The sequence below is a fragment of the Trichechus manatus genome, unplaced genomic scaffold, assembly GCF_000243295.1.
Source record: "Trichechus manatus latirostris isolate Lorelei unplaced genomic scaffold, TriManLat1.0 scaffold00048, whole genome shotgun sequence".
NCBI classification, from domain to species: domain Eukaryota; kingdom Metazoa; phylum Chordata; class Mammalia; order Sirenia; family Trichechidae; genus Trichechus; species Trichechus manatus.
Window position 1 is genome coordinate 1,297,992 of NW_004443984.1, and position 22,548 is coordinate 1,320,539.

The 22,548-nt window shown below is 47.4% G+C and overlaps 1 protein-coding gene across 2 annotated transcripts; it reads right to left on the minus strand.

Annotated features, from left to right (window-relative positions):
• Positions 1 to 287: 287 nt before the first annotated feature.
• On the minus strand, positions 288 to 14,897 carry RCC1 (regulator of chromosome condensation 1). Of its 2 annotated transcripts, XM_004377031.2 has the most exons (11): positions 14,254 to 14,897; positions 8,505 to 8,586; positions 7,802 to 7,909; positions 6,571 to 6,758; positions 6,212 to 6,391; positions 5,283 to 5,379; positions 5,052 to 5,174; positions 4,141 to 4,296; positions 3,772 to 3,891; positions 3,242 to 3,394; positions 288 to 1,741 (listed from the first exon to the last, which is right to left on the minus strand). In XM_004377031.2, exons 2-11 carry the CDS (start codon positions 8,575 to 8,577, stop codon positions 1,566 to 1,568), a joined length of 1,374 nt encoding a protein of 457 aa, XP_004377088.1. In that variant the 5' UTR covers positions 8,578 to 8,586; positions 14,254 to 14,897; the 3' UTR covers positions 288 to 1,565. The 2 variants fall into 2 exon arrangements, with proteins under 2 accessions (XP_004377088.1, XP_023587818.1); XM_023732050.1 differs by lacking the exons at positions 7,802 to 7,909; positions 8,505 to 8,586; positions 14,254 to 14,897 and having other exon boundaries at positions 5,052 to 5,379; positions 6,571 to 7,477.
• Between the last annotated feature and the right edge of the window lie 7,651 nt (positions 14,898 to 22,548).

Consider the following 22,548-nt stretch of genomic DNA (forward strand, 5'->3'; position numbering starts at 1 on the left):
AAGTTAACTTTATATTTTTCAAAATTTTAACGGATTTAAACAGTCACATGTAGCTAGTGGCTACCATACTGGACAGGTCAGCTCTATGATTTGGTTGCTCAAAAGCTTGTGAAAACAGTCTACATTAAATTACATAAACTGTCTTAAGAGTTGCTGTGCAATGATGTTTTAAAAATTGCATCAGCTGTTGAAAAGGACACAAGAACAAGCTTAGTAAGCATTTCTAGAGATGTACCGTACTCAAAAAACTTCAATTTGGAATTAGGATGCTAAAAGATCCATTCCATTTCTCTTGACTATGCAGCATAACTAAAAAAAAAAAAAGCCAGTGATTCCCAACACGTAAATATCCAAACAAAACTCAATCAACTTTGGTTGTGTGGATCTGGAGTCTTTGGAACAACCATGTCAGCAGCTGACCAGCACATGCCAGCACCTCAGGCATCTTACATCACTTAAGCCCTAGCCCTGGCACCAGGTTCACAGACATGGGTTTATTCTACCCTTCCCAACAGCACCCAGCACACAACAGGTGCTCCCTTTAAAAAGCAGGGAGTGTGCAGAAAACAAGGGGCCTGTTTTTAGAAAACTCTAAATTTATTTAAAATGTTAAAAGATTTCACTCTCTCCTCCAAAATATTTTACATTAAAAAAAAAATCAAAACTATTTTCTATGTTCTCAGCCACTGTACAAGCTGCCGCTTCCCTTTCTTGGGACCAGCCCCTGCCCCCCAATCCTCTCCCCCTCCCTCCCTCCACCCTTCCTCATTATTTCTATAAGTTCGTTTAAAAAACCCTCCATCCCCTGTCCCCACATGCCCTGCCCTGCCTAGTTTCCTTTCTGTGTTTCGGGCTTTTGGATGTAGGTGAGGCAGGTCTGACGGGTCAGATAAGCAGGCAGTGCCAAGGGGCAGGAGAATGCTTTGTGCTTCTGGGAGAATGACTAGGTGGCTTTTTTCTCAGTCAAGTGGAAGATCATTGTCTTTTTTGCCCTGTGGACACTTGTTCAGAGCCAAATATTTGGATAGGTGCAGCCCATGGCTGGCTAGCCCCGTCCCTTCTCCAATTTCTCCAAGGCATGGAGCCATGACAGCTGGGTCTGGAGACTGTACCATGTGTCTGTCTGTGTACTGTTAGGGACAAGAAGAGTGGCACATGACTAGGGCAGGGCTTGATAGAGCCCAAACTGTTCAGAGTGTAGGCACCAAACCCTTAGGGGAGAAGTTTTGTTTTTTTGGTGGGCAAGGCCAAGACCAGCCAGGGCCCTGAGAGGTAGGGATGTGGGGGAAAAGGGCTAACCATGTAGCTCTGAGGTGAGCAATGTTCTTTCTGACACAAGCCCCCTCCCCTCTTCCATCCAGCCCTTCATCTTGCAGGTCCCAGGATGACCCCCGAAAGGAGGAAAAAAAAGAATAAAGGGATTCTGTTCTGCTGATGAGAAAAAAGGCAAGAGATGACAGAGTGCTCAGGGTTGAGGGGAGGGCTGCTGGAACCTGTAGTCGTCACTGCTTCCCTGATCCATCAGGGAGGCTGAGGGGCCAGAAGCCAGGCCCTCAGGGGCTTCATCAACTCCGTTCCTTGTCCTTGACTAATAAGACTGTGTGCTGGCCCCCGCTGGACACAGACAAAACCACACGGTTCTCCAGCTGTTTGCCTGTCATCTCCACAGGGCTCCAGACGTCCTCGTCCTGCCCCGTGCCCAGCTGGTAGTTGGTGCCCATGCCCCAGGCGAAAGCGCGACCTGCAAGGGAGAGAAATGGGGACAGCTATCTCCATGATCCCCACCTCCACCCTTCTGTATGTCCTGTGAGAAGTCTGGGATGCGGGGGTGAATTCTGGCCTTAGCTTGTACTAGCCTGCAAGGTCCCAGCCCCTAGGGGTTCAGGAGAGCTGGGAGAAGCCAAGGGCACGATACATAAAAAAAAGCTTTATGAGCAAGAGACTGCAGTCCTTAAACACTGCCAAAGGCTTCTCCCTGCTCCTATGCATGGCATGAAAGACTTTGTATACTGGCCACTCCTCAACCCCCTACACCACTCCCATTCCTCAGGACCAGCTACCTTTGAGATGGCTCTGGATGGTCCTCTGGCTGGGATGACCTCCTTTGCTTCTCATAAAGGATTGAACCTTTGAGATGCAGTTAAGTTCCACCTTCTCCGGAAGCCTTTCTGGATAATCCCCGATCAAGCAACTCTCCACCCTCCAGACTTCTAATGGCCTCCATAGCTGTCCCGCTCACTCACTCAGGCTTCAGTGGCCACTTGTTCACACCATCCCTGCTATGCTGGCCGGGACCCTGACTACTGAGCCTTCTTTGTCCTAGTAAGATTCTGAGTACAACTCCCTGTGGAGCTGGCACATCCTAGGGGGTCACCGTGGTAGAGAATATAAAGAAGCCTGGATTAGGAGTCTGGAGACCTTAGTTCAAGTTCCACTGCCACTCTGGGCCTTTGCTTCTATTCTTCCCTTTGCTCTTTTGCTCCTCTACGGAACAAATCACCTTTCTTAAAATAATCTGTTTTCTTGTTTTATGTTCGTTAAAGCAAAAGCTTCTGAGAATCAGAAGAAAAAGTGTCATCCTGTTATGAACTGAATTGTGTCCCCCCAAAATGTGTGTCAGCTTGGCTAGGCCATGATTCCCAGTATTGTGTCCACCATTTTGTGATGTGATATAATTACCTATGTGTTGTAGATCCTAACCTCTATGAAGTTAATGAGGCAGGATTAAAGGCTGCTATGTCAATGAGAGAGGATTCAATCTACAGGATTAGGTCATATCTTGAGTCAATCTCTTTTGAGATATAAAAGAGAGACTCAAGCAGAGAGGAGAGGGACCTCGTTACCACCAAGAAAGAAGTGCCGGGAGCAGAACACGTCCTTTGGACCCGGGGTCTCTGCCCTGAGAAGTTCCTAGACTCAGGCGAAGACTGATGACAAGGACCTTCTCCCCCAGAGCCGACAGAGGGGAAAGAAAGAGAGAGAGAGAGAGAGAGAGACTGCCTTTCCCTGCAGCTAGTGCCCTAAATTCAGACTTCTAGCCTCTTAGACTGTGAGAGAATACATTTTTCTTTGTTAAACCATCCACTGTTACAGCAGCACTAGATAACTAAGATACATTCCAAACACTGCTCTCCTCATCTCAACTCCATCTCATGGTGGACATCTGAGCCTGCCAGGGAGTCTGGTTAAGAATCACAACCCCAAGGCCCTGGCCAGATTGACTGTGGTCAGCCCCACTCACCATCCTTGGTCACAGCATACCCTACAGAGGCCCCACAAGCCACTGAGGAGACAGCAGGCAGCCTGGGGATGAGGGTGGGTGTGCTCTTCTCCTCAGCACCCTCCCCAAGGCCCAGCCGCCCATACTCAGCTCGGCCTAGGCTGTACGCTTTTCCTGTGGGAGGAGGGAGAGAAATGAGCCATAGCAGAAGGCATGCTCCAGGCAAACTAGGTGGTGTGGCCAGGTAAGTTCTCATGATGGTGGGAGCTTGGCCCCCACTTGCAGGGTGGTCAGAAGGAGGCCTTCATTCTCTTCCCAGTTTTGGGGTAGGCCTGGGAGAACCTCCACATAGGCCCTCACATAGGCCTCCAGTGAGCTCACACTTGAAAGAGCCCCAGGACTCTAGGGGGAAGGAGGTGGCCTCATGGACCCATGTCTGGCCCAACCCAGCAAGCAGGGCCAGGTTCCAAGGACATGGTCTCTGGAGTCTAACCAGGCTCAGGCCCAGGGAACACTCCACCCTCAACCCAGGGAAGACCTGGAGGTCCCACCTTCTGAATCCATGCAGACTGTATGGTGCTGGCCACCAGAGAAGCCCACCCAGGACTTGGTGGAGTTCTTGAAAGATGTCAGGTTCTGGGGTACGAAGCAAGATTCTGTGCCTGGGGTTCCTGGTGGGGCGTGCAGAAGGTCGAGATAGAGCCATCGGTGATGAAGATGTTCAAGGAGCTGCCCTTCTCATCCCTTCCCCAAATGAGGCCACCCTCTCTCCTCACCAGATATGAAAATTCTCACTTTACAAACCTGTGGCCCTGAGGGGTAAGGTAATCCCGCCAAGGGTACACAGCGAAGGAGATGAGGAGCTAGGATTGGAACCAACGTTGCTCTGGGCAATGCCTGATGCTGGACTCCATACTCACCAAGCTGATGGTAGTTGGAGAGACCAAAGCCGTATACATGGCCCTCATGGGAGATGGCAAAGGTAAAGTAGGCACCACAGAAGACATCCTGGAACCTCACATAGCCCCGGCTTCCCCTGGATTTCAGCATCACACACTTGGGGACAAGCAGTCGTTCTGCAGGCAGAAGGGAAGCCAGGGTTAGTAGCAGACAGACCCACATAGCCTTTTTTCCCTCTGCCTCCCTGAGCCCGTTTCCTCTCTATTACTAAAGCTCTCAGGGGGAAACCAACCAGAGACTTAACCTCTTCACAGAAGAGAAAACTGAGGCCAACACAGTACACATGTCTTGCTCAGACTCCTACAGCCATTATTGTCATTAGGTGTCGTTGAGTCAATTTTGACTCACAGTGACCCCATGTGACACAGAAGAACTGCCCCATATGGTGTTCTAGGCTGCAATTTTTAACGAGAGCATATTGCCAGGCCTTTCTCTTGTGGAGCCACTGGTGAGTCTGAACCGCCAACCTTCTGGTTAGCAGCGGAGTGCTTAACCATTGTCCCACCAGGGCTCCTTCCCATAGCCACAGAGCTAACATTTACATGGCACTTAGCACTTGCTGGCCACTCTTCTACATTAACTCATCTAACTTCACAACCCGATAAGGTAGATACAAATATTACCCACATTTTAGAGAGGAGGAGACTATGTCCAGGGTTTCACAGCTGCTAGGTAGCAGAATCAGTATTTAAAGCCAGGGTAGACTGGTTCAAAAGTCTGAGCTCTTAACTGTCACCACAGGTCTTTCTGATGTCACGGCCTGAGCAGGCACAGGGAATCTCTCTCCTGTCCTGCCTTGGGCCCCACTGGGGGTGGTGGAGGTGGGGGGAGCTTGCCAAGCTGCCCTGCCAGAACTGCCAAAGCCACCTACCAAGACCCTGCCGGCCACCACGGTTAGAAAATAATTCAGGCACACGGCCCAGCTGGCCTTGCTCGCCGCATCCCAAGGTGTAGAGGTCGCCATCAACCGTCAGCATCACCAGGTGGTCGTTTCCTGAGGGAGACAGGAAGGCAGGGGATGCAAGGCTTGTCAGGCCCATGGATGGGCCAGCTCCAGAACAGAGTTCCTTAACTCCTACCCAGGCCAAGTACCCCAGCTCACCAGAGGCCACCTTCACCACGGGCACATCCAGCTGCAGTTGCACAGGCACCATGCTCTTCTTCATGGGCTCCAAGAGCCCAATCACTCCATTATTGTCCTGGAGGGAGGGGCAGAGCACTTATCAGCCAAGCCTGCCTGCCCTCGCCAGCCCAATCCAGGAATGCAGGCAGCCACAGAGCTGTCTGGTCAAGGGCAGTTGCGGGATGGAGACGGGGAGGTGCGTAGGAACCAGGCCACATACTGAAATACTTATGAATAAAGTCATATGTGGTCTGGGAGTTGCATTAAAATAACAGGAGTCAGAGAGTGGAAAGGAGTAGAGATGAAATGTCTGGCCACGAGTTGACAACTGTTGAGGCTGTGCAGTGAGTAGATGAGGGTTCAATATACTATTCTGGTTATTTTTATATATGCTTGAAATTCTCCATAAAATTTTTTTTTTAAATAGCCCCCTTTTTTGTAAAATAGAAAAACCTCATTAGATTTCTTTATTTTTGACATTTTGAAATAAATGCCAAAGTACCAAAGCATTTTTAATGCTAAATCTGCTTTTTACATATACTCTTCTGCCTTGTAAACTCTGGGATGTGACAATACCCCCAACTACCCAAACCTCTTTTGAGGGAAGAGGGCTGGAAAGGGGAGGGGGAGGCTGGAGGCAGAGAGATGGGTGAAGGGAGCAGGCTTACTGGATCAGCCTCAGCCCAAAGGTATCCTTGACCCACCCCTTTCCTAACCTGCCTGCTTCATGACATCAGAGTCAAGGAAGCAGCCAGATGGTGTGGACAGAACTAGGTGAAAAAGCCAGAGATATGAGCCTTGATTTCCCCACCAGTAAGTACCATGGGGGCATGGAGGTAGATTATATTTGGGGTCCCACTGATTAATTCTGCCCACAGGACCCATGCAGTCTTCCAGACTAGCCTTACCCGGAAGGAGCCCCAGAGGAAGACACGGCCATCCTCGGTGAGAGCCGCTGTGTGACTGTCTCCTGCTGATACCTGTACCACCTTCTCCTGCAGGTCTACTTTCCCAGGGACCGTCTCTGAGCCCTCCAATGATGTGTCCCTTCCCAGGGCACCTTCATCATTGCAGCCGAAGGAGTAGATCTGTGCCCAGGATACCTCCATTAGTACAAGGTCTGGCATCTCAGTCCCTTCTTGTTTAGGCCATTCCCTGCTTGGCTAGCCAGCTCCATATCCAGAGAAATGAGTGTGGCTCAAAGCTCTGGCACCACGCATCCCCACCCCAAGCCCTGTCCACCCCTGCCCCACCACTCCCAACCTACCTGGCCAGTCTTGCTTAGACACACTGTGTGCATGCCCCCGGCCTCAGCCTGAACAACATCCTCTGGAATGGGCACTAGGGCTGGCTTCTTCCTTTCCATCACATTCTCACCCAGCCCCAGCTGGCCCACATCACCCTGGCCCAGTGTCAGTACCATGCCTGGTTCTGTGCTGTGGGACCTATGAGAGACTGAGGGGTAGAAAAGATAGCCCTGAGTGTGAGGGATGACAGGAGAAAGAGGTGACTGCATGGGCTTTAGGATCATAGAGACCTGGGTTCAAGCCCCTACTATGACCTTTTTGATCCTGTTTCATAGGTACTAGGAGAAAAGAGTACTTATCTCATATGGTTTTTATGGAGATTAATAACTGAGCACATTATTAACATGATAGGGAAGAGATGGAAACAAGGAGACATAATATTGTGAAATGAGTCTTGGTGGGGAAGGGAAAAGAACAGGGAAGGCACAAGATAGACTTCCTGATTAACTATGTTTTTGGTCAGGAGCCATGGTGCCTACAGTCAGGGCTCAGATAATAATGTCTACCCTTTACTGACTGCTTACTCCACTAATGTTAAATTGCTCTGGAGTCCCCCAAATTATGCTACCTGTTGAAAACCCCATTGCCATCGAGTCGATTCCGACTCACAGCGACCCTGCAGGACAGAGCAGAACTGCCCCCAGAGGGCTTCCAAGGAGTGGCTGGTGGATTCGAACTGCCCACCTTTTGGTTAGCAGCTGATCTCTTAACCACCGTGCTACTTCTCCAAATTATGCTGCAGACCTTCCATATTTAGGATCCTGTTTAATAGTAACGGGGACAGAGCCTTAGAGGGGTTAAGTGACCTTCCCAGGACCATACAGCTAATTAGTAGTAGAGCTTGCACCGAAACCAAGGGAGATTACGTGGGTCAGAGCAAAGTCCCCAACCTCCATCTGATCCCTCCCACCCACCAGGCTGTGATTTTCAACTCCTGGGCATATTCACAGAACTGACTAACCCCTTATGTCCCTATCCCGGGAGCAGACATGAAGCTGGAGAAAGGGGCAGGAAAAAGTGACGACAGAGGCGTTTGCGAAGAGAGATACGGGCCAGTCATGGGCGGCACTGGGCCCTCTGCTGGCCAATGGAAGTTGCCCGCCCAAGGCCCCGGACAGCCATTGGCGTCCAGCCCTCCGCCCCGGGGGTGTGGCCACGGCTGCGCAGAGGCTACGCTGGGCAGGGAGCCACCTGGTCGGGTTTTCTGGTCAGGAGGGCTGGGCCCGTAGGCACCTTGGCAGGAGCGGGCGCCGGCAACACGGTGGGGGGCGGCGGCCCTCACTGCCTGGTTACGAGGGTCTGCAAAAGACAGATACTGTCTGAGTATGCAGCGGGCCCACACTCCCCTACTTCCCAGGTTGGGAGCAGATTTCTTTCCTCCCCACCCGCCGCCAGAGTCCCAGGAGAAAGGAAACCACAGCCACCTCCCAAATGTTGCCAGGACATTATCTCATTTAATCCTCACAACTGCCCGATGAGGTTGGTGCTGTTATCCCTTTATTTTATGAAGGGGGTAATCCAAGCTCAGTGAGGTTAAGTGTCTTGCCCAAAGTCACACAGCCAGAAAGTGGCAGAGCCACAATTAGAACCCAGGCCTGGAAATGAATGGTCCTAACCAGTATGCACTACTGCCTGGGCCAAAGCCCTGGGATCTAGTTTTTCCAGTACTTCCTGGGTTCTATTAGGCAAGTCTTTTCTCCTTATGATTCCCAGAGGGTAGGATTCAATGAGCTATAGAGGGCCGTCCAGTTGAGTGGGGTCCCTGGACATCCAGGCCCCTCGGCTTCCAATATTAGACAGGAAGCAGCCCTGTCCCAGATCCTGGAGCTCCAGGAGGCCACCTGCACCCAGATTCCTGGACAGCTGCCCCAGTCATAGGCCAAGGTCATCTTACCCTTCACTTTCTTGCTTTTGGGGGTGGCATCTTCTGGGGGTGATCTTCTCTTAGCTATGCGCTTGGGTGGCATGTTCCTCTCCTGAAAAACCGAGCCATATACTTCATGTCAGAAAAGGCAAAATTTCTCCTGCTCCAATTAGGCAGTATGTATCAGAAGCCCCCAAAAAGGTGAAAGGAACTGCCCAACAATTCCACTTCTTGGAATTTATCCCAAGAACAGAATAATGGATGCACCCAAAGACTTAGCTTCAACAAATATTCTCTACTGCATTCTTCACAACATTAAAAACAAAACAAAGCAACAAAAAATGGAGCAACCCATGCTCAAAAGTAAGGGTTGGCGGGGCAATATCTGGTATATTCATGATAGAATACCATGACGCCATTAAAAGTGATGCTTTTAGAGATGTATTTATCAAATAGGAATATCTTCACTAGATCTTTACAATTGCCAAGTAGAACAAGCAGATTGAAAAACAGTCTGTCTTCCCATTTTTGGAAAAAAAGAAAAAACATATATACACATATGTAAAAATATGCATAGAAAAATGGAAGGAAATACATTCAATATTAATAAATGGTAACTGCTGGCAAACTGGATTATGGACAACTTTTAGTTTTTTCTTTGTACTTTCCTATATTATCTAAGATGTTTAATAAGAAATGTTGCATTTATTTTTCTTACTTGATTGTAAAAAAAGGTAAACATTGAAGAGTGACATTAAATGAAGTGCCCTTATAACGCTCCCCAACCCCAAGATAACCAGTAATAACCAGTACTGTTATAATCCGACCAAAAAATAGCTACTTTCACTAAATAAAATCAAACCAGACCATTCCTGCCATTTGATCCAGAAGTGTCACTCCTGGGAGAAGCCTAGCTTTGGCTTTCCTAAACAGTCCAACAAGAGGTTAAAAAGGACACACACAGCCACGCTTACATACAAACACCAAGTATTAAAAAAGAGGGAGAAATCACCTATGGGTGATAAGAAAGAAGGAAGATCCAGGGCAGCTGAAAACCTCAGTCCTAAGCCCCACCCCAACTGGCTGCTGCTGCTGCCTCCTCCAGGTCTTCCCACGGCTTCTGGGAACAGGGACAATCTCCCCAGCTGCCCAGATTCCAGTCCAGCCCAAATTGTATCTAAAGCCTCCCTCCAATCCCGATCGCAACTCTGGAAATAAATCATTGTTAAGCTCTGGTCTTTGAGGACATAAAAGACATAGTTGTCTAATCCTGGGGTTTCCAAACCCTGGACTATGAACACTCTGGAATGGATCCTTGGGGGTGGGGGTACTTCGCAGCAATCCAGATACAGAGGTGCTATAGCATTAGGTGATTACTAAAGTCTGTCAGTTTGTCATATTGTGCTGGCTTGTGTGTTGCTATGATGCTGGAAGCTATGCCACCGGAATTTCAAATACCAGCAGGGTCACCCGTGGTGGACAGGTTTCAGTGGAGCTTCCAGACTCAGACAGACTACAAAGAAAGGCCTGGCAATCTACTTCTGAAAATTAGTCAATGAAAACCATATGGATCACAACAGAATACTGTCCGACATAGTTCTGGAAAATGAGCCCCTCAGGCTGGAGGGACACAACAGCTGCAACAATGGGCTCAAACATGCCAATGTTCATGAAGATGGCACAGGACCAGGCAATGTCTCTCATTCTGTTATACATAAGGTCACCACCGAAAACAAAGTGCAGCTACTTTCTAGCTGTTTGACCTTGGGCAGTTATTTAATCTCTTTGAGATTCACTCTTTTCACCAGTAAAAAGCAGGTAATAACATAGTGAAACCTGTGAGAGCCAGAATTCGACGGGACTGCCTTGTTTTTCCAGGTCTTGCAAGTTTTCCGCCTTTGACGGGATGCAGTCTTACCACGTTTCTATCGCTTGTTTTAGTGGAAAATATTTGAGTCTTCCGTCTCTGACAAGTTTCCGCCTTACACGGGTTCTAGCTTTTGCAGGCTTTATTGTAGTACCTACACCTTTGTGAAGTGTAGGGCTAAATGTGTAGGGTGTTGCGAGAATGTGCAGATTAAATCAGCTAATAGTATAAAAGTACTTACATAGTATTTGGTCAATAAATCAATCTTACTGGGTTATTATAATGACTAGGCCCTACCCCAGGTAATTCTCAGGCATAGCCTATTTGGGAACCAATGATCTAATGTAACCCACCTCTTCCCATTTTAGAGATGAGGCAACTGAGGGCCAAAGAAGGACAGAGACTCTGCCCAAGGCTACAAACGGAACAAGAACCCCAAAAGCCCTCAGGCTCAGCTGTGGGACCAGCCAGCTATCCCACCCATTTCACATTCCTTCCTTCTAATAGGTCCTGGGGCCTCAGCCTCTCCAGCTTCCCACTTCATGGTATGCAAACACAAGGCCAGTAGTCCCAGCATTTCTAGGCACTCTTCCTTTTCTGCCTACTATCCTGGGGGAGGAGGACAAAATACCGAATATGAGGATGTGGCCAAGGGCCTGGAATCCTGCTGAGCCTGGGTAGGTGGAACCTCTGCAGGTTGAACTTGTACAGGTTGTGACTGGCCCAGTAGTAACTCTGATGAAGTGTCAGTTCTGAGCTGCACCCAATTTTCATTCTCTCAGGGATGGGACTCCCCCCCTCCCTCCAAAGGCCTCTTTGAGACTCCCTTTCCCACACTAAAAATGCACATTCTTTGGGATTAGAGGGAGCTCCCACTTGTTTGCCCATGCTCTTGTGACCATGGTTGGTCAGCAGCCTTCACCTCTGTCTCTTCAATGTAAAAGGGGGTGCAAAGGCTACTTTTCAGGACTGTTGTCAAGACTGAATGAAATATTGTTTGTAAAGGACATTGCAGTCCCAAGCACACAGTAAGTACTCAATAAATGGTAGCATTTATTCATTCATTCCACAAATATTTATTGAGTGCCTATTATCCACAGCTTAGCTCTGAGCCAGGTGGTATAGCAAGTAACAAGGAGAGTAACCCCTTCCCTAGTCTCATGGAGCTTACCCTCTAGTGGGGAAAAAAAAAAAAATTACAGGTGGTGCTACATGAACGATAAGCAAGGTTACATGATAAGAGAATAACATGGAGGTAGGGTAGGGGAGTGGTCATGCAGTGACATTTAAGCTAAGCTGTGGAAGAGAGAAAAAGTGTTCCAGTAAACGATGCAGTGTGTTTAGGAACCTGGAGAGGCCAGTGAGGCTGAAGCTGGAGAATAATCGGCTAAGTAGTCAAAGGTAGGCAAGGGCCAGATCATGCAAGGCCTTGGAGGGCAACCCCTGGAAAGTTTAAGTAGGAGAATATCTTCATCAGATTTGCATTTTTAAAAGAGTGTTCTGTCAAAATGAGATAGTCCACTCACTTAACATTTAGCACAGTAAACCAAACCAAAACCAAACGCTTTGCCATGGAGTTGATTCTGACTCCTGGCGATCCCACGTTACAGAGTAGAACTGCTCCATAGGATTTTCTTGGCTGCCCTGGTAGTACAGTGGTTACGAGCTCGCCTACTAACCAAAAGGTCAATAGTTCTAATCCACCAGCTACTCCTTGGAAACCCTATGGGGCAGTTCTACTCTGTCCTGTAGGGTCACTAGGAGTCAGAATCAATTCAATGGCAATGGATTTGGCTTTATTTCTGTCAATAAAGTGAAAAGATAACCTACAGATTGGTAGAATATTTTCAGGAAACCATATATATTGGATAAAGGCCTAATATCCCATATATATATATAAAATTTCTATGACTTAACAAAAAGACAAAAAATTCCAATAAAAAAATGGGCAAAGGACTTAAACAGATGGTTCACCAAAGAGGACATTCAAATAGCCAATGAGCACATGAAAAGATATTCAGCATCATTAGCCATTTGGGAAATGCAAATCAAAACCACAATGAAATATCACCTCACCCCCATTAGAATGGCAATGATCAAAGAAATGGAAAACAACAGGTGTTGGTGAGGTTGTGGAGAAACTGGAACCCTCATCCACTGTTGGTGGGAATGTAAAATGGCACAGCCACTGTGGAAAACAGTTTGGCAGCAGTTCCTCAAAACGTTGAACGCAGAAATATATGACCCAGGAATCCGAATCCTAGGTATATACCCAGAAGACATGAAAGCAGGAACACAAACAGCAACCTGTACACCAATGTTCATTGCAACACTTTTCACAATAGGCAAAAGATGGAACCAACCGAAATGTCCATCAACAGATGAATGGATAAACAAAACGTGGCATATACATACATACAATGGAATATTACGCAGCCATAAAGAGAAATGAAATTCTAATGCATGCCACAACCAGGGGCTTCAAACTGGTTTGAGTGGCTCAGCCATGGCCAACTGAAACAAGGGCAGTCTATGCATTGCATAGCAACCAAATCTCTTGTGCAATGGCTTTTGACCCAAGTAGGAGATAGGCACTGGTACCCCGCATCACTTTGAATGTGTGTTGCTATCCACAGTCCTGCCAATAATCCAATCTCCTGCATCAGGAAACTTTCAGGAGCCTGATGCAGGAGACTGGATTATTAGCAGGACTGTGGAGAGCAACACATATTCAAAGAAGTGTGGTCAGGCACCATCTTTAAGCGGGGCACCACTGCCTATTTCCTACTCCCTACTCTGGTCAAAAGCCAGGCGCAAGAGACTTGGTTGCTAGGTGAACGCTTACACTGTCCTTGTTTCCATAGGCCATGACTGAACTGCTTCAAACAGGCTGGAAGCCCTGGTCACAACATGGATGAACCTTGAAAACATACTGAGTAAAAGAAGTCAGCTGCAAAAGGACAGATACTGTATGATTTCACTTACATGAAATAAGCAAATATATGGAAACCAAAGATTGTTAGTAGTGACAAGGGGTGGGAGGGAAGAGGATAGGGGAAATTTTTGTTTGAGGGGCACTGAGTTTACATTAATGGTGGAATATTTTAGAAAAGGAGAGCAATAATGGTGGCAAAAAATAAAATTGTTCTGCCCATTGTAAAGGAAATGAAATGGATTACAAAGGTCCCTAACAGTGGAAGTGGGCAGACTTCTTTTAGAAAGCTACTGCAGACGTCCAAGTGAGAGATGATAGTGACTTGATTTGGTCTAAGGCAACAGAGAAAAACAGACAAAACAGATCTTAAATTACTGACTGATTAGACGTGGGGAGTGAGGAAGAGGGAGGAATCAAGAATCACTGTTTGATCCTAAAGACTCTCAGGCTTTGGCTTAAATGACTAGGTTGACAGACGGCCATTTAGTAAGAAGGAGAACACTGTGGGACAAACAGGTCTGAGAGGAGATACCTGGAGCTCCATTTGCCAGGTGCTCTTGTTAAGTCTGAAGTACTCATTGCAAGCCACGCAAGAGGAGACTAAGTAGGCAGAGTTGGATGGGTTAGGGGTGTACGATATATATATATATATGTCTGTGTGTGTGTGTATATATATGTATATATATATATATAACAGGTATCCCCTTGTTCAGGCAGGCAACTTGCACCCCTGGCCAGGCTGGCAGCCAGTTCATTGTGTCCAGGGCCCTGCCATGCCCAAGGCAAATCTGCCATCAGTTCATCAGAATGACCTGCAACAGTTAGTTGCACCTGGGAGGGAGACCAGAGACAAGCTACTGTTGTTTCTTTTTTATGGGCTTGAGGCTATGAGTATAAGAGACAGTTCACCAGCAGGCTGAGAGACTGGTGGAGTGTGAGGAAGAAGTGTGACAGAAGCTTACAACAGAATCTCTTACAACATTCAGGGTCTCTGGAGTCCCATCAACTTGGTTCAAATCTTGTCTTTCTCTTCCAGTCTTGGGCAAGACATTTCACCTTTCTGAGTCTGAGTCTCAGTTTCTTCCTCTGTAAAGAGAGATTGATGTGTCCAGCTTGCAGTGAGATGCCGCAGAATGGTAGCCAAACACAAGTGGCCAAGCAGGTGTTGACTGAGTTGGTTTCAAGCCACAATATTGAATTTTTTGTTAATGCCCCATCATACGAACCACTTCATATAGTCCTTATTTTTCTGTCTCCACATTAGGCCTTGCCCACAGGTCAGCCCATCGTTAGCACCAATTTACTAACATAATTCTGTTTCCTGTTTTTTCACCCAGCCTATTATTGTACTTTTCCATGCTTTTAGATCATAATTCATTTACATGTCTATTGAACATACCAATCTACTGACTAAAATATGAGCCTCACTGGGGCCCTGGCCACTTATTGTATCCTCCGTAAGCAACAACTCTTAACTTCTCACAACAAGCCAAAGAAGGCACCATTAACTGTTGTCAACTCAGTCTCCAATTCATGGCGGCCTCATGCACAAGGAATCATACTGTTGTGATCATAGGGTTTTCACTGGCTCCAGATGATTGCCAGGCCTTTCTTCCTAGTCCATCTTAGTCTGCAAGCTCTGCTGAAACCTGTTTAGCATCAAAGCAACATGCAAGCCTCCACTGACAGATGGGTGGTGGCTGTGCTTGAGCACTGGCCAAGAATTGAACCTGGGTCTCCCGCATGGAAGGTGAGAATTCTGCCACTGAACTACCACTGCCCTCTATTACTCTCATTTCACAGTTGAGGGAATTGAGGCTCAGAGAGGTGAATTTCCTTGCCTAAGTTCACACAGCCAGTAAATGAAAGCCAGGAAAGAAACACAGGTATATCTGACTGATAAAAAACAAACAAACAAGTCTGCCTAAGGCAGGCCATGACCAAGGCAGGGAGCTGTGGCAGCCTGGGCAAGCCTCCACAGGATTCCTCTATGAGAGGAGCTTGGCCAAACACAACAAGGAGCAGAGAGCAGAAGCCGGCTACTGAGAGGAAGAGGATGGTGAGACCAGAGAGGAAACACTGAAGCAGCTAGGGCCTAAGAGGGTAGGACAGGTGAGAAAAGAAGTGAGGAAGGACAATGGGTACAACTCCTTGATGTGGTGGACAGAGCACTGGCTTTGGAGTCTGACAGACTTGAGTTCTCTTTGAGCCTCAGTTTCTTCATCTCTAAAATGGGCTGTTGTGAGTAATCACTGAGGCAGGGCAGGCAATGAGGGGGCACTATTGTTGTTGTTAGGTGCCATCGAGTCAGTTCCAACTCATAGAGACTCTATGTACAACAGAATGAAACACTGCCTGGTCCTGCGCCATCCTCACAATTGTTGCTATGTTTGAGCCCATTGTTGCAGCCACTGTGTCAGTCCATCTCGTTGAGGGTCTTCCTCTTTTTCACTGACCCTTTACTTTACCAAGCATGATGGTCTTCTCCAGGGACTGGTCCCTCCTGATAACATGTCCAAAGTACGTACCACAGTCTCATCACCCTCACTTCTAAGGAGCATTCTGGCTGTACCTCTCCTAAGATAGGTTTGTTCATTCTTCTGGCAGGCCATGGAATATTCAATATTCTTCACCAACACCATAATTCAAATGCATCAATTCTTCTTTGGTCTTCCTCCTTCATTGTCCAGCTTTTGCATGCATATGAGGTGACTGACAATACCATGACTTGGGTCAGGCACACCTTAGTCCTCAAAGTGACATCTTTGCTTTTTAACATTTTAAAGAGGTCTTTTGCAGCAGATTTGTCCAATGCAATATGTCTATTGATTTCTTGACTGTGGTTCTGTGGGTGTTGATTGCGGATCCAAGTGAAAAGAAATCCTCAACAACTTCAATCTTTTCTCCATTTATCATGATATTGCTTATTGGTCCAGTTGTGAGGATTTTGGTTTTATGTTGAGGTGTAATCCATACTGAAGGCTGTAGTCTTTTATCTTCATCAATAAGGGCTTCAAGTCCTCTTCACTTTCAGCAAGCAAGGTTGTGTTACCTGTTTATCGCAGGTTGTTAATGAGTCTTCCTCCAACCCTGATGCTTTGTTCTTCTTCAGACAGTCCAGCTTCTCAGATTATTTGCTCAGCATACAGATTGAATAAGTATAGTGAAAGGATACAACCCTGACGCACACCTTTCCTGAGCCCTCTATCTGCACAAGTTAGTCCTTTTTACAGACTCTTTAATTGCTCTGGGTATATTTTTAAGGAGACAATGAGTGTCTGGGCTGGGCATAAGGAGTAGTTTTCTGTCCCTTCCCAACTCCCATCCTTGGATAAACACAGCTTCCATCTTCAAGGAGCTTAAAATCTGGGATAAGAGCGAGACATAGTATTCACAAATAATTAAAAGTCTGATACAGAATCGACTTCCACTAATGGGCAGTCTCTCCTAGAATGCTTCCATCTGCCCTCTGAGGTGGGTATGATCACACATACACACACACAGGTTTTATAGATAAGGAAGCTGAGGCTCAAGAAAGGGCAGTGATGGCCCCAGGACACAGAGGTAAAATGAAATCCCAAGTTTCCTAACCACTCCCAACCACAGCCAGAACACCCTCCCACTCCACCCCTCTACACACATTTCGTCTCTCTGGGCCTCAGTTTCCTCATTTGTTGAATGAAGAAGAGGAGAGGCAGATCAGACTAGATAGCCTTCCAGGAGGGCATCGTGTTCCTGCTGTGACCCTGTCACCTCACCTCACCACAACCTCATTTCTTTAAAGGGGGATAAAGTCCTCTCTGACTATAGCAGCTGTCCCCTTGCTCCTCCATGCCAAGAGGCAGACACTTGCCTGCCAGACTCAGAGGTTGAACAATCTCTTTGTGTGAAAAGTCCCGAGGAGGGAAGGGAGGAGAGGGGCTCATCTGTCAACATCTGCTGAGCTCCTGCTATGTGCCAGGCACAGAGCTGGTACACTTTGCATGAAGAGCTCTTCACCTGGGGTTCCCTTGCTTGCAGACTTGTGCCTGGGCCTATATGTGTTCATTTTTCTGAGGAAAGAGGCCACACTTATCACCAGATGCTTCGAACCACTGCCTTATGGAAATCGTAGGATATCAGTAATCCTCACGACATGCCTCCTACATTCATTTTACAGATAAGGCAACTAAAACCAAACCAAAACTATTGCCATCGAGTCGATTCCAACTCATACCAACCCTATAGGACAGAGTAGAACTGATCCATAGGGTTTCGAAAGCTGTAACCTCTACGGAAGCAGACTGCCACATCTTTCTCCCTCGGAGTGGCTGGTGGGTTTGAACTGTGGACCTTTCAGTTAGTAGCCAAGCTCTTTAACCACTGAACCACCAGGCATAAGGCTTGGGAATTGGAAGTTACAAAGCTGAACAAAACAGGATTCCTGCTCTTGAGATGTCTTTGCAATAGGAGCCTGGTGAACTCCTAACTTATTTTCCCAGACTCTACTCATAGGCCTTTTTGGAGGAAACCTTCCTGCCTCCTTTACCTTTCATGGCTTGGTCCCTGCCTCCTCCAATTATATATCATCTTGTTTCTCCTCTCCTCACACGCTGTGCTCCAGTCAGACTGAAACACCTGTGGTATCCTGATCAGAACACTCACCTATACCTCCATGTCTCTGCATGTGCCGTGCCCCTACCTGATCACCCTAACCCCTTCACCCACAGTACACATACCTCCCTAACTCTTACTGTTCCTTCAAAACCCCGTTCAAGAGTTACCTCACCTCACTCCTGGCCCTACTATGCAAGGCTGGGTGTACCCCTCAGTGTTCCCTTAACACTCCACACACTTATCTTCTACTAGGGCAGAAGTCACACTTGGTTAGAGGAGCTCAATTAATATCAGATGAATGAATGACTTACTGGCAGCAGCGCCCAAAATTCCAAGGGCATACCTCGGTAATTACACTGGACCCAAACTGGGAACCCACGTGACCAAAACCCAAATTAAACCCATTGCTGAGTCGATTTCGACTCATAGCGACCCTACAGGACAGAGTAGAACTGTCCCACAGGGTTTCCAAGGAGCGGCTGGTGGATTCAAACTACTGACCTTTTGGTTAGCAACCTGAGCTCTTAACCGCTGTGCCACCAGGGCTCCAGGGAACCCACATGAGGTCTCCCCAGAGAGACCAGGAGCTACATACAGGCCACACGGGGCCCTTCTCACCATTGTTCCCCAGCCCTGCAAGAGCGACACACAGTAAACGGCCAGTAAGTAATCTGTTGACAGAGCGAGCTGATGCGGAGATCACAGCACACCTCTTCAATGGGTCAAAAGTCTTCCTCTTGGTTCCCAGCAGTAGCCCCTCACCTGCCTACCCTCGAGTTTCTAAAGCAACCCCTCTCCCGGCAGGATTCCTTCCGTGCTCTGCAAACTGCTTTCTCCAATGCAGGAAGAAATCACTTTTTCCGCCCCGGAAACAGCCCTCGCCAGGGCGGCCAGCCCCAGTCTAGGAGGTGCGCGTGTCTGCGCACCCCGGGCCGAAGAGGCCACTCAGGCGAGCGAGGCTGGAGCGCCGCAGCCGCGTGCATTCCGCCCCGTCGTCCGGCTGGCCGGCCGCCGCGCTCGGGAAGTTTGAATCTCCCGCCCGCGCGGACGCCGCGGGGCTGGCGTGCGAGCCGCGGGCGCAGAGGGGTCGCGCGTCCCTTGCTGAGACGAGAAGGGTCCGACTGGCCCCCGGATGCCACGCGGGGCGGTAGCAGTGCGCGCCCGCACCCGCGCGGTCCTGCCGCCCGGCTTCACGTGGTGCCAGCACCGCGCGACCCGGGCGCGCGCGAGCAACGGCCCCCGCCCGCCGCCGGAGCAGCCCGTGTTCGGGCTATGGCAGTCCTGCTCGCAGCCCTTCGCCCAACCCTCGGCCCGTCTCCAGCGCGACCTACCTGGGCGCAGATCGGATACAAGGAACTCCACCGCTCTCAGGCCCGGCCGCGAACTGCCCCAGAGCATGCGCTCTGCAGGCCTCCGGCCCCGACCCCGACCCCGGGCGAGAAAGGAAAACAAAGAGGCCGGCGGCCCCTGGAGGCCGCCTCAGGAACTGCAAGTGGAGCGCTCCGGCTAGGGAGCTCCGTGCCTAGTCTCTATCCCATGGCCAAGCTACAGTTGTGTATTTTTGAAACCGTATTTTTCCTAACTTCAGATCGGGACAAGTGGACTGACAACAGGAAAGGTGACTTGAAATCAGAGTTTGTTTGGGAAAATCTGGTGCGGGAGGGACTGTACAGAGAAAAGAGATACTGATCTCTCCTGCCCTCACTAGGATCCGTATGAGAGAAAGACGTGACATGGGTATGGCACGGGGCATCTGGCTCAGCCTAGGGCTAAGAAAGGCTTTCCAAGTTAAGTCTAGGAGGGCATCCTAGAGGGAGAAACAACACTTGCAGTGACAGGGAGTGATGAGGGCCCAGGGTGGCTGTGGTTTGAAACTGCTAAGTGAAGTCTGGCTGGAGCAGAGGGTACCCGTGGGAGTGGCAGGAGAGAAAACCAGAAAGGTAGAATCAGATTATGGAAACAGGGTTTTGTGTGTCTAAGGAGTACGACCTGAGGCAATGGGGAGCTATGGAAGGGATTTGAGCAGGTGAGTGACATGTCAGATTTTTGTTTTAGAAGGATCAATCTGGAGAACAGACTTCATGAAGGGAGACACTGAAGGTTGGGATGCTGGACAAGTGAGGGTGATCAGATAAGAAAAAGGGTGTGAATTAGGGCTGGGAGCTGGAGATGGAAAATAGGCACCAAACAGACTACCCCCTCTTGCTAACACACTCTTTCTTCAAGATGGATAGCAAACAGTTGAGGATTTCAGGTGTTCCCTAAGGTGACCTTTCAGCCATTTGATTGATCTGGGAGTTTCTCAGATCAGGGCAGTGACCTCTGCAGGAGGATGTTTTCTCCATTGCATGTTGATTCTGATTCTGAAAGTAAACCTATCATATCCAAGCTTCCCAGAACCTCTCATATGTGTTTATTGACCACCTGAATTTCTAATAATATGCAGAGCCCATCCCAAAGCACTACCCTATACTGATATTTTCTTACCTCTCCAAGTTTACCTCTGCCTCCATCACGGACTTTTCTTTTGGACAAGATACTGTGAAATTCCTCCAAGTTTTAACCTTGGGGTCTCTGATCTTCTCTCTCTGCTGTCTTCCTCCAAGATGTTACTCATTCACATGCTTAATAATAAAAATGATTATCATTATCACTGATTTTATAAAACCCTTTACTTTGTTAACCATGGAAACATTTCCATGTCCATTGGCTCATTTGTTCCTCACAAAAGCCTCATGACAGCTGGCAAATGAGAAAACTGAGGTTCACCAAGGTTAAGTAAGTTCTCCGAGGTCATCACACAAGTGCTGGAAGAGGACCAGGACTCCTGTTTAGGGCCAAGCTATCACCTTTGAAATAAGGACAGTCCATCTGATCTGGTTCTGACCTCCACTCCAGTTTGCAGCCCTACATCTCTACCCAGAATACCCAACACCTTAAACTTGGGGTTCAAAATAAAACTCCTTACTTTTCTATGGACCCAGGTTCCCTCCCCAGTAACTGCTTTTCTAATCCCTCCCCCTCCTGTCTTCTTCTTGTTTCTATTTCTGCCTATCTGCACTAAAACACCAGCCTCTGGGCCTGTCTCCTACCTCTCATCTCTTGATCTTCTTTCATTTCATCTAGGTCCCCAGGGTTAGTTTCCCTAAACTGTGGATTTCTGTGAGATTACCCTGCTTAGATGGAGCCCTGGTGGCACAGTGGTTAAGAGCTGGGCTGCTAAGCAAAAGACCGACAGTTTGAATCTACCAGCTGCTCCTTGGAAACCCTATGGAACAGTTCTGCTCTGTCCTATAGCGTCATTATGAGTTGGAATCGACTTGATGGCAACGGGTTTTATTACCCTGCTTAGAAATCTTTAAAGCCTCATTTCAATTTAACAAGCATTTCTTCAGTGCTGTGCTTGGAGCACCAGGCTCCAAATGCCTCAAGTTGTTGATTTCCCATTTTTCCTGAGCCTCTGCACTGTACGCTGAAGGTGCCCATACTCATTCCTGCCTTCTCACCTTTATCTGGGCTATTCTCCCTACCAGGTGGCTTTTTTCTTGCCTAACTGAATTCTTGACATATTTTAAGACCCAAATCAGCATCTACCTCCGTGAAGCCTCCTTTGGCTCCACTGATTTTTTTTCTTATCTGAGCACAAATATCAATTTTAGTTTTTTTCAGAGTCATTCTTTTATATATTCAACATGTCCTGTAATGAGAACAATCAATCACTCTAACTCGACCTAGAACAGACACATGACAGAACTAGAAGTGAAGGGCATTAAGACAATTACTGTAACTATACTCCATACGTTCAAAAAGTCGATACATGGAAAACATAAAAGAGATCCAAAGTGAACTTCTTGACATGAAAACTACAGTGTTTAACATGACAACTACACTGAATGGGATTAACAGCAGGTTAGTGAATTTGAAGGCATAGCAACAGAAACTATGCAAAATGAAACAGAGAGAAGAAAATTGAATTTAAAAAAAAATGAAAAGAGAATCAGTGAGCTATAGAACAACTTCAAGTGGTCTAATATACAGGTAGTTGGAGTCCCTGAAAGAGAAGAAGGGAGTAGACAGAAAATATATTTGAAGAATTAATGACTGAAAAATGTCAAAACTTGATGAAAACTATAAATCTACAGATCCAAGAAACTGAACAAACCTCAAGCACAAGAAACAAGAAAACTATACCAAGAATAATCAAATTGCTCAAAGCTAGTGATAAATAGAAAATCTTAAAAGTAGTCAGAGTGGTTATGATTGAAATGAGCAAATTCATAAAACCCAGGAAGGTGGTGCTAGTCCTGGCTGGACCCCACTCTGGACGCAAAGCTGTCATTGTAAAGAACATTGATGATGGCAACTCAGACCACCCCAACAGTCATGCTCTGGTGGCTGGAATCGATCATTATCCCTACAAAATGACAGCTGCCATGGGTAAGAAGAAAACTGCCAAGAGGTCTTTTTTTTTTTTTTAACATATGAAATTTTATGAAACTATCACAAAGATTGAAGAAGAGCTATATGTATCAACATTAAATGACATCCAAGGTATAGTAAATATAAAGCTGTATGTATAGCTAATCCATTTTTTTTTTGGTGGGGGGGGTGGCTATTTTTTTTTTTTTAATTGTACTTCAGGTGAAGGCTTACAGAACAAATAGTTTCTCATAAAA

Bases quoted from the DNA above. Each gene is read 5' to 3' on its own strand.
- RCC1 (XM_023732050.1), bottom strand. From the start codon at position 6,834: ATGATCCTAAAGCCCATGCAGTCACCTCTTTCTCCTGTCATCCCTCAC. The intron at 5,380-6,211 runs GTAAGGCTAGTC...CCCTCCCTCCAG, and splicing joins TCCTCTGGGGCTCCTTCCGG to GACAATAATGGAGTGATTGG. The intron at 1,742-3,241 runs GTGAGTGGGGCT...TCTCCCTTGCAG, and splicing joins GTATGCTGTGACCAAGGATG to GTCGCGCTTTCGCCTGGGGC.